Below are 12,016 nucleotides of genomic sequence, written 5' to 3'. Positions count from 1 at the left end.
TGCCCATGACAAACCTCCTATTTCCTTTCTTATTAAAACTGCCAACTACCAATCTGGAGTGGTCAGCTTCTTTCTTCTCTTTTCCTGCCCTCTGCTTATGGGGGTTGATTTCAGGTTATAGCCAGGGGTTATAACTCCTGATGGGGTTACAACCCAACATCCTATAGATGGCTATCCACGTAATCAGAAATGGAAGGAACAACAGATCAAGCTACAAATCAATGTGTTTTTCTCTTCCAGAAATAGTTCTTTGACCCAGGGACTAATGAGTCTACAAAGTAGTGGCAGATTCAGGAACAAACTTTCTAGGTCTGACTATTGGCCTATTGGCTCTATCCTTGACTAACAGTATGATCTTGAGTAACTTCAATTTTCCCTGCCTCAGTTTTCTCATCCATAAATAGGGGATAATAAACCAACTGTCTCAAGACTGTGATGAGTGTTAAATAAGTGAACGGAAAAAATTAGGAACTGTGACTCGCCCCCTACGAGCGCTCAGTAAGTACTGGCTGTCATTGTCACAGTTATTAAAAGAATGTTTTGTTCCTCCTATTGCAGTTCTAGCATGCAGATGGCACCCATCACCATGTTTTTGGTAATTTTTGTAATCTAGAACAGGGTCAGGAAACTAAAGTCTGCTGGTCAAATCTAGCTCACCAACTGCTCTTGTAAACAGTTTAGTAAGTTAGTTTTATTGAACACACCATATATATTCATTTACATATTGTCTGCGGCTGCTTTTACACTACAATAGCAGAGTTGAATGGGCTTACCTGGTGGCACAAGTGGTAAAGAACCCACCTGCCAGTGCAGGAGACATAAGAGACTCGGGTTGATCCTTGGGTTGGGAAGATCCCCTGCAGGAGAGAATCCCATGGACGGAGGACCCTGGTAGGCTATGGTCCACAGGGTCGCAAAGAATCTAACACACTGAACTGACTTAGCACAGCACAGCAGAGTTGAACTGCGACAGAGACTGTATTATCTGCTTTTTGACAGAAAATGTTTGCTAACCTTTAATTTATGGTAAAACAAGGTTTCAGTGTATTTAAGGGTCAGCAAATGACAGAACTAAAATTTGAACCTAAAGCCCATGGCTTTTTCTCTGTCTTCACTGCTGGTTACTGTTTGAATTCACATTAACTTTCTGTATTTCAAGTTCTTCACTCATAAAAATAAATAAAAACACACATAAGAAGGTGATCACAATTTTCAACTTAAATTGGTAGGGTAAGGTTTAAATATAATAACATGCATAAAGTGCTTGGTCAAATTTAAATTAGTAACCAAATTTGGGACATCGGTCATTGAGAAGGTTACCATATCTATTCCACTCATTCTTGTCAGTGACAGAGCCTCTTGGCTGGTCTAAACTTATCCTTCCTAGGCTGGTTCTGGACCCAGTCCAGTGCTGCAGCCTCCTTTAACTGGTAATGGATAATTTCTCCCAATTTGAGTCTTTAGAATAATGAATTTCGTTACGGGGTACAAGGAACATATGATTAAGGAATTATTTTTTTTCTCTCTCTCTCTGAAGGGTCACTGTTAAAAAGCAATGTTTTTCAGCCAATGGCATTGAAGCTGCACACACGCAGCTCTAAGGGGCCCTTTGCCAGCTGGCCTCATTAAATCTCTGATGTGCTCTCTGCATTTTGTTGTCACAGTGTGCTCACTCCTGAACCGTTTTTGCCTTTCTGTCCCTGGGCTCACACCTTCCTGTCTCTCCCATCCAGGGCTCTGACTCTTTCTTAGGTAGAATTTTGCCTCACGTCTAATCCCACATTTATCACATTACTGCCTTAAAGAAAAGAATAAATTCCACAACTGTTTTTTTTTTCTTTTTCTGAAAACGTAAGACCCTGATCCTTTCTCTCATCCCAGACCAAGCTCTGAGAAGGAAACGGTTGTGTCTACAAAGCGACGGATTTTCATTTTTATATGCAGCACCCTCCTTCCCTGTTCTCCTGGGCAGTGCACTGTGGCCTACCTATCATTACTCTGGGTGTCACATAAAGAAATTCATTCTGTTAAAAGCCTGAGACTTTAGAGAATGGAGAATCATAAAGCTAAACCCTGTGGATAAAGCCTGTCTTCTGTGTGACCAATGACAGCAGAAGACATTTGGGAACCCATAAGAAGAGGTGGAATGTGACAAAGAGTTTTTGACATACAAAGGTTCTTTAATAACTCTCTTATCTAAGTGGTTTTATCACTTAGGAAGGCAGAGGTTATCTGCTTTTCTTGGATTTGGGGTAAGTAAAAAGTTCTTATTCTGCATATGCCTATTACCAATTATGACTTTGACAGGTTATAAACATTATATTACAATATTATTATATTACAAACATTTGGTTTCATTCTTCCAATGAATGTGGTAATATACATAACACTTAACTAATTATACACTAAGCTCTAAAGAGCAAACAGCTCAGAAATATTTATAATTGTGGCTAGGAAACACATTTATTACAACAAATATGCATAAAGCTTTATTTATTTTTTTTTTAAGTGCTATCATGTTAGATGCACTTTGCTTATCTGACCAAATTCCTCAAGGTCAAAACTTTAGAAGAGACTAGAGTTCCAGGTCATAAAAGAAAATCATCAGGACTCCATAATCTCAAAAAGTTTTAAAAGCTTCAATTTTAAAAGTGATACATGATAAGCCAGAAGGAAAAACACCAATACAGTATACTAAAGCATATATATGGAATTTAGAAAGATGGTAACAATAACCCTGTGTACGAGACAGCAAAAGAGACACTGATGTATAGAACAGTCTTTTGGACTCTGTGGGAGAGGGAGAGGGTGGGATGATTTGGGAGAATGGCATTGAAACATGTGTAATATCATATATGAAATGAGTCGCCAGTCCAGGTTCAATGTACGATACTGGATGCTTGGGGCTGGTGCACTGGGACGACCCAGAGGGATGGTATGGGGAGGGAGGAGGGAGGCAGGCTCAGGATGGGGAACACATGTGTACCTGTGGCGGATTCATTTTGATATATGGCAGAACCAATACAATATTGTAAAGTTAAAAAATAAAATAAAATTTAAGAAATAAATAAATAAAAGTGATACATGGCAAAGAAATTGAAAACAAAAACACAAATATTTTCACCTCTCTAGATCATTAATAGCTACAGCCATTTGCTATTTTGGCCAAATTGCTGAAGACTGTGACTAATAAAACTACCACCAAGAAACAATCATGTTTAGTTCAGTCTTGCTCTTCCCTTTGAGTCATCTGCCATGGGAAGGCATTTAGTAAATACCAATAAATACCAATTTTGCATAGAAGTTCAAAGAATGGGCTTTAGAAGAGTCAGACAGTTCCGGATTGAAAACCAAATTCTACCAAGTGTGGCCTTAGACACACAAAATTTAACCTCCATGTGCCTGTTTCCACATTTGCAAAGTCAGGATCCTAATACCAACCTCATGTGTTGCTAGTAGCATTACGTGAAATACATGGACATACAATGGTATATCACACATTGTCAAAGTGAGTGAATTACAGCCACACTCCATGAGATGAATGAATCTTGGCATTATAATGTTAAGTGAAAAAGAAATCCTAAAAGATAACATACAGCATGATTACCTTTTAATGAAGTTAAAAGCAACTAAAATTAAAAATATTCCTTCCTACCAGAGGAAAGCAAGTAGATAGAGATGTGGGATTCAGGATCATGCTATCTTAGGTAAGGGTAGCAAGGGATGGAACAGGGCTGGGGAAAACACAGGATGAGCTATATATTACCATCAAAATCCTATCTGTTGTTTGGAGTAGGAAATATTATTTATTATTCTTAAAATAATAACAACTGTATTATTAGTTTGGGCTTCCCTGGTGGCTCAGATGGTAAAGTGCTGTTATTATCATTTATTATTTAGTTATTATTAATAACTATATTATTATTAACTATAATGCAATAATAACTATATTTTTAAAAAAATAGCCAAATAAGCGAAAGTGGGGCATAAAAGTAGTTTAATGAATAGTGATACTGAAAACATAAAAATGCTCTAAAGAAAAATCATCTTTGAAGAAAAAAATAAAACTGCAAAAAGTATCTCTGCTGCTGCTAAGTCACTTCAGTTGTGTCCAACTCTGTGTGACCCCATAGACAGCAGCCCACCAGGCTCGCCCGTCCCTGGGATTCTCCAGGAAAGAACACTGGAGTGGATTGCCATTTCCTCCTCCAATGCATGAAAGTGAAAAGTGAAAGGGAAGTCGCTCAGTTGTGTCCGACTCTTAGCGACCCCATGGACTGCAGCCTACCAGGCTCCTCTGTCCATGGGATTTTCCAGGCAAGAGTACTGGAGTGGGATGCCATTGGTACTTCTAAAAGAAAACTTCTATGATGATTTTCAGGCACTAAAGTACACATGGTAAATAATGAATTAGGTGTAGTGAATATTCCCTAGTGGCCAGAAAGTATTAGTTAGCGAATGACTGGAACTCCTAGAAACTGTTTAATGATTTGGAAGCCGAGAGACATATCTCTGTCTCTCTTAATCTCTTTTTAATTTGTTATTAGGACCTAGCTGAAAATGACATTGATGACACTGTATAAACCTAAAGCATAAAGCTAACGTCATTTGGCAGCATCAGTGAATCAATGCAGAACTGCTTATGCTTCCATTTATGATAATAGTGGATGCGGAAAAAACTGGCTTTCAGTTACCTATGTATGAGCCAAGTGGGTAGGTAGGCAGGTATATAAATAATTGTAATAACAAACTTCCTGTTACTGTTTCCAATTATTATGTAACATCTTTGGTCTTATAATACTAAGAAATTTCATCCTTTATGGATGCATCATCACAAAAAGTAGAAAGAATGATTTACACATATGAGCTCATAACTATGTGAGATGCATATTACCAGCATACCATTTCATAGATGAAGAAACTGAGGCACCAGGAATTATACAAGAAATATGACCAAGGTCATAAAACTAACTGGGGCCACTGACCAGTTCACTAAAGCTACAATACAGGCATAACAGAAAGAAAATATGTTACGCAACATCTAGCCTATTGGTGACCAGGATGCTTTGCAAGGTACCTGTAAAGTCCAAATAACACAGAGGGAAATATCTGAAGACTCCATCTCCCTGAAATGGGGGGTTAGAGTTAAGCAGAGGTCAAATAACAAATCTTTCAGATATTAGATGGTAGAGAGTGAAACCCATTTGCCTCGGCAAGAGACTTTTAACTTCAACTTAATGGCAGACAAGGAATTCAAGTAAAAAGCAATGTGTAGGTGTGTGATACAGATGGTTTACTGAGAAATACAGTGCCCTTACCCTGGACGGGGGCCTCCTCTTGGGTTATGCAGGTGAGAAAGGGGAGCCTGCCTGTCTGGCAAGGGAAGGTGAGCTACATGTGACTACATTCTCTGATATGTAGACTGCTCGAAGAGGGCAGGGCAGAAGGTATGAGATGAAGAAAACCTGGTCCTAGAAGCCTTTGAGAAGAACCACTTGTTTGGTCTCAAGAAGTTCTTTCCTTCTTGATTTCCCCCTTTCTCCTCTTTCAAACCTCTCAAGCCAGCAAATTCAGGTTTGCAACCCAAAAGCCTTAGGCTGACACCGGCCAGAGCCCAAATAATCACTGAATTTACGGGAGGGCTCAAGTAGTACAGGCTAGTGTGGCTGGTAAGAGCCAGCATTTGAATTTTAAGCTGCTTTTAAATAGATATTGTGTAAACCAGGGAACAAACAAGGGGAACACTTCTTCGTGGACATACAACAAACACGCACACGGCTGTGTTGCTAAGGTTGACGTTTTTCTATGGAGGAAAATGCCTCTAATGTAGGAACCTCTTTTACTTTATTTCTTCCTTCCGTAAGTAGCTAATTCTTTCATATGTAAAAATTATATTTCCTTTTGTTAGCATTAATACTCTTCAATTAAATCACGTGCTTTTATCATATCAATTTCTAGAAGTATTTTTAGCCACATTATTTATAGAACATGTAGGTCTGCCTTTCAAAGTCCTTGGTAGTCTTGAGTGTCTGCTGGTCTGCTTTTAATTTATCAAAGCCCTCCTTCAATAGGCACTGCACAAAACCCACAAGCAGCAGAGATTTCCCCTACACAATGTGTATTTGATATGCTTAATGTTCATCTTTATAAACACACAGACGCTGGCATATAAGAAATGTGGAGGGTGTCTATAAATTCAAGGAAACATTTAAGTGCACAGTGATACATAGATACATGGGTATAATACTTTATGTACTTGATAAATATTTCATCCCTACCATAAAGAAAGCTTTTTATCAACTTTGATTGTTTTTTTATTACCTTAAAGTATTGCAGTTGTTTCTCAGCATTCATTGTTCCTTCCTTTTCTTGTCTCAGACAGGAATTGAAGATGAAAAGCTCTGTATCTCTCAGCCACCCTTTCAGTTCTTTGATCCTGACCTCCAGCTGCCTTACCAGGCTTCCGCTTTCAGGAGAGAGTAGGTCACGTGTACTCGACCCACTGTGGCCCGCCATTGTGTCCTGGACCTTCTCTCCTAGGGTTTTCTAATGCAGCAGATTAAAAACAAAAACACCAACAGAAAAAAAAAAAAAAAAACACTGATTAGCACAGGTACCAAATACATATCCCAGTTTGGCTGGTGACAAGAGCCCACCTGGAAGGTGTCTGCTGCACCCGCCATGTCACGACTGAGATTCAGTTCTGATGAGCTCATTGTTCCATTAAGAACTTGATTCTCAAGCCATGGGTGTTGTTCTGATTACCACTAGAGGCTTAAGAAGACCCCATTCAGTGATAATTTCCTCTAACAGAAAGGAGCTCTGACCCAAAAGTTCACCATGGTCACTGATAAAAATTCATTTGAATTCTCATGACAGGAGTTTACAGTAAAAATTCTCTGCCTAAAAATTTCAGGAGATAGAAGTTTGAGTTTAATCAATATGTTAAAGAGGCCAAGAGAAGACTGCACAAAAGAGAATGAAATTTCTTTTTTTGTTGTTTTGGGAAGTACAATTCCCCAAACCTTCTTATTCAGGGCTGTGAAGAAGGGGCAACCTCCTTGGTGCTAGTTGTGGATTTTACCTGCCCTGGAAATCATTCAACCTTTCAATTCTTCCCGTTTCACATTTGTGGATGCTAGAATTTCTAAAATAACTGTTAAAATGAGTCCCAATCCACTATGCTAGAACTCTGCTTAGATGAACCACTATGGCATGGAATATAGTCAGAGAAGGCTTTTTAGCTTTTTTTTTTTTTTTTTTGGTGAAAAACACTCTGGAGCATTAGAAAGAGTTAATCTATAAGGATGAATTAAACCTACAAATATCAGCTTTAAAATACAAATAAAATGAAGTCAACCAACATTCATCTGCTGCGTAGTGTTCTGTAAATAGTATCTTTAGGAGATCGTAACAGAAAAATAGCCTTTCCTGGCAACACCCTTGTATTTTCATGGTGCAAATATTGATAATTTGAAGACCCTCAGTGGAATCCAGATTTAGCTATTGTTTTTATGCTGTAACAAAAGTAGCAGCAGGAGGTGAAATCAATGCCCTTGGAGGGTAGGGTCACAAAAAAGAATTTATTGCCACTTTTTTGTTCTGGAACAGTTTGCAATCATAAATTCTTCATAAACAGAATACTTCAGAGAATGGTCCGTCTTCATAAATATACGACAGAGGACATCAATTTCATTTAATTCACAATTTGTGTCAGCACAGCAGATGCCAATGCCTGCCTTGATAGGGTTGTTTAATATGCAATTGAGACAGAGTAATATGCAGCACAGGGGACAAAATTTCACAGATTAAACTGTACGCACCACTGACATTTCATTCTAATGTATTTCCATTCCACACTGTTCACCTTAGATGAAAGTAATATTAAAAACCATATCCCTCTATTTTACCATTGTTAGAAGTTAAAATCCTTGTCTTTAAATTTTTTTTCATGCCAATTAAAATGTAATCATGCCAATTAAAGCTGTATGCCTGGTGGTGGTAGTATGGCACAGGTTTTGTTAAAATTTTCCTTCCACCCTTCTCTCCCCAGAAATCATAAAAACACTCAGCATGCTGCATTCAAACGATATTTCTGTCAAAATGGCAACCATTTTAAAGGTATTTGGCTCATAAAGGATAGCAAAACATTCTGGTTCTTTTTAAAATATTATCTTGGTTTAAAGTTTTTGTTTAGGGAGCTATATATATGACATGCTTCAAACAATTTTCCAAAAAGATTATTATTAATTATTTATCAAGTTAGAAACAGATATGTGAAAATATAGCACAGACAAACCATCATTTTATCTACTGAGCAAATCAAGTTGCTGCTCTCATCGTTTAGTAAACAGTCTTTAAAATGTCAGACACTAACGACATTTCTCCTGAATGGGATCAATGAATTCTATAGAATTTAGTAGGTTCAGATCTAAATCACCATGTAATAAAATGAAAGCCATTAATAATAATTGAAAAGTAATGTAACAATAGGTCAGAATAAAAACTTTTAATGTTTTAAGTTACTTTGTACAACTGCAGAGTGTGGTGAATTTAGATGAGAGAGCAAGGATTTCTACTTGCAGGTTTTTAATCACCTAGATTAAGCATGGCATAAACTGAACATGGCATTCCTCCAAGTCATCAAGGTACATGGAGAGCTTTTTATTCAAAATATTTTTGGAGTATTATTCCTTTAAAAATTAAAAAAAAAAGTCAGGAAAGGGAAGGCATGCAAAACCATGCTCCATAACTGACACCACCCATACTTAGCTGTTAGAATTAATCATTTAAGTAATTGACAAATTTAGCTTACCCTTGATTTGAAGTGAAGGCAATTTAAGAGAGAAGTTGATGAAAAAATCGAGTCTAACCTCTCTCTCTCAGCTGTCTTCCAACAAAAGGACAGAACTGTCCCCTGCACAGTGCCATCCTGGTCTCTGGGTAACAGAATCTCTATATTGCCTTTTTGCCAGATTCTTGCATCTCAGTGCTTGGCTGAGACCCAGCCCATCATGGCGTGAAATGAATTACATGAAACTTTTTTTTTTGGCCTTTGTTAAAAGTGAGCTGGAAATTGAGGCACAAAACAGAGGCCAGTTTAATTCTGCAATTCAGATTTGGGTCAAATTTGCATCTTTGTTTTGGTGGCTTTAGTGTGACTTGAAAGCTGTAGTGACAACTCCACTTTTCATCTGAAGGGTACAGTAAATAGTTAAACAGTGGATGTCTCTAACGTGTACCTTTGGAACAAATTCTATTAACATTCATTCAAGCATGACAGTCAGTGTATATCAGATATACTGTATTATAGTTGACTTGGTGCCTACCCATAATACATGGCATATTTTACTTACTTTTTTTATGTATTAAAGAACCAAAATTATTAAAAATCTGAAAGGAGACAAGCTCAGAGTAAAAAAAAGAAAAATCAACAGAGGAAGAAAAGCAGTGTTTTTCCCCCATAATAGCATGAATAGCTTGTTTGAAATGTAGGTAGTGAATTGAAAGAGAGAGATATTTGTGCCTCAAATTAGAAATCAGACAGATAGAGTACTTCACTACACAAAAAATGTACACATAACCTACAAACAGTAATAAAAATGCAAATACCCCAAGCAGTTCCCATTTTTCATTAATTGAATCCACTTTTTCAAGGAGATCATTTGGTAGTAAAACGCCACCTTTCTTCAAAGCTTCAACCTTACTAAGCAGCTCCGTCTTTTTCAGGTCCCTGATGGACATTTCCACACTGTATCGCTAAAACGGGAAGAGAAAAAAGATTTCATTAGGGAAAGAGGTGTTCTTAGAAAATCTTTGAGCACAGAGTTAGTGAGGCTCACGGGTATTAAAAGTTTTTGTTTCCAATAAAATTTATGGTGAGGCTAAACTAAGAACCTTGAGTCGTTGAGAAAAATGCTGAAAACGGTTTATATATATATATATATTTCACACACACAAACATCCAAGGTATTCTATTTAGTTGAATAAGCTTTATGTCTTTCTAAAGTTTGTATACATATTTGATCTTGATCTTGAAATATTCCAAATGAAAATATCTGGTCTAGGGGGATTTAATATTACAATTAGTCTTGGTCAATATTTGCTCTGGAGTATTGCCCATTGCTCTTTTCTGCCCTCTAAGGGACCAGTCTCAGAGTGGTACAAATAAACTGATCTCTAAAAATTGTGTAATTTCTTCCTTATCCTATAAGTCCTCTGAATTCTTAGTTAATATATTTTTTTTTCATTTTTCACTTAAAAATTCTTGTGTAGGCTTGGAGAAGAGGTATATATAGAGAGAGGAAAAAAACACCTCTTTAAGAATGGTTACAAATCTATGCTTCCTTATTGATTACTATAAAATGTCCCCAAACATCACAATCAATTACATAACTCTCATACCCTAATATACATGGTTTTCTAACAAACTGTCAAGTGAGTGTCTCCTAAAAGATGTTTTGCAAGCGATAATGTAAGTGCTATTTAATGTGACAGTTACTATGGTGATTCTCTTCAAATAACTCTATCTTCATAGTTAGAAAGTCCTATATTATGGACAACTATAAATGACTGTGGATGTATTTTTTAAATGTGCACATAAAAACACTGCTGAACAGAAAAAAAACTAGATTCTGGTTAAAGTATTAAACCTATTTTACCACTTTAGGACATTGCCAAATGTGTACTGACAATCCCTAAACTTCTTTCTTCAAGGCATGAAAGTTAGGTTATCAAGGTCCATTGTCCTAACTGAGCTAAAATGAGCACCTTATCAGATCTAATAAGAAAAGCTTTTGTCTGGGCAAGGTAGGAAATCAGCAAATTCAAAACATCCCCAAGCACTTGGGTGACTTTATTCACCCGAGAATATGATATTTCATAAGATCCCCAACTAAAATACAATTAGAAGCAGCTTAAAGGAAAAGAAGGTATAAAATCCTTGTTTTAGTTACTAGGCCCTCAGCATTTTCCTGCATATGTTTGATTACTTTTAGCTTCCTATTTTAATCTTTCATTTACACTAAACATGCACATCATTTGTATTATGTAAACTTCTCCAAATGTTAGTCATTTGTGGATCACAGAACAAAATGTTTTAAATGAGGTGATTTAAAGCATTTGATGGTATTAATGAATGTTGATCAGGGAGTCAGAGTATCCAAAATTACATGAATATGTATAATGAAAAGAATCAAGGGTTGCTTTAGAGTTCTTTCAGAATTTGGCCTGTGAAACATGGGAGTTCTGAATTCATTTTCTAATGGCAGGCAATTACCATGACCACATTACTCCAACAGTTATAAAACACACTGTCTGCTCGAATCCTCTGGACTCAACACTCAACAAGTGTTCTGGAAACCTAACTGTTTATCAGAGCAATGATGGGAGGAAAGGGCAATCTGCTTTATGCAATCAGATTCCCAACTAAAGGTGATATTGCTGACAAAGGTTTACATAATTAATTTGGTAAGACTTCTTTGACATCATACTGGAGGAACGAGAATTTCAAGCAAGCAGAAGAATCCTATTCAAATCTTTCACTTATGCCATGTGCATTAATTGACAGAAGGCATTTTCCACCTGTCCTACCCAGGAGAGGCCTCGACCAGTTATCACTTTCACTTGTAACATGCTCACCCTCTCTCTTTACCCCAACTTTGAACAGCAACTACACAGCAGATCAGTCATGAAAGGCAACAGCTTAGATGTGTCCCACAAAAAAACACAGTCTTGTAATAAGAAATATATAAAAAGCAATTAATGTACTTTTAGATATAATAAATTAATTTCCTCTGTGAAATCTAGCACTGGTAGTCACTGCAACAGCTATTATAAAAAGTTACTACATTTAAAAAAAAAAACAACTTCGTCTTCATGTACGCTCTCTTTGTCACCACGTAACCTACTGTATAAACATATTGATGAGGGAGAGGATTGATGGACAATGCCTTCAAACTATAAATGCCAAGAGAATCCAGCTAATTGTTAGGTAAGTATTGGTATGTGCATGAGA

The 12,016-nt window shown here is 37.0% G+C and overlaps 1 protein-coding gene across 4 annotated transcripts in view; it reads right to left on the bottom strand.

Annotated features, from left to right (window-relative positions):
• AKAP6 (A-kinase anchoring protein 6) overlaps nt 1-12,016 on the bottom strand; it is a 501,363-nt gene that overhangs the window by 76,752 nt on the left and 412,595 nt on the right. For all 4 annotated transcript variants that reach the window (XM_061394923.1, XM_061394924.1, XM_061394925.1 and 1 more), the window contains 2 exons: nt 9,613-9,759; nt 6,322-6,546 (listed from right to left, as the gene is read on the bottom strand). In XM_061394923.1, coding sequence (XP_061250907.1) covers nt 6,322-6,546; nt 9,613-9,759 — 372 coding nt within the window. The remainder of the gene's footprint in view (nt 1-6,321; nt 6,547-9,612; nt 9,760-12,016) is intronic.

Source organism: Bos javanicus, chromosome 21 (assembly GCF_032452875.1).
Source record: "Bos javanicus breed banteng chromosome 21, ARS-OSU_banteng_1.0, whole genome shotgun sequence".
Classification (NCBI taxonomy): Eukaryota; Metazoa; Chordata; class Mammalia; order Artiodactyla; family Bovidae; genus Bos; species Bos javanicus.
The sequence above is the reverse complement of the archived record's forward strand: the minus strand, read 5'-3'. Positions and strand labels throughout refer to the sequence as shown.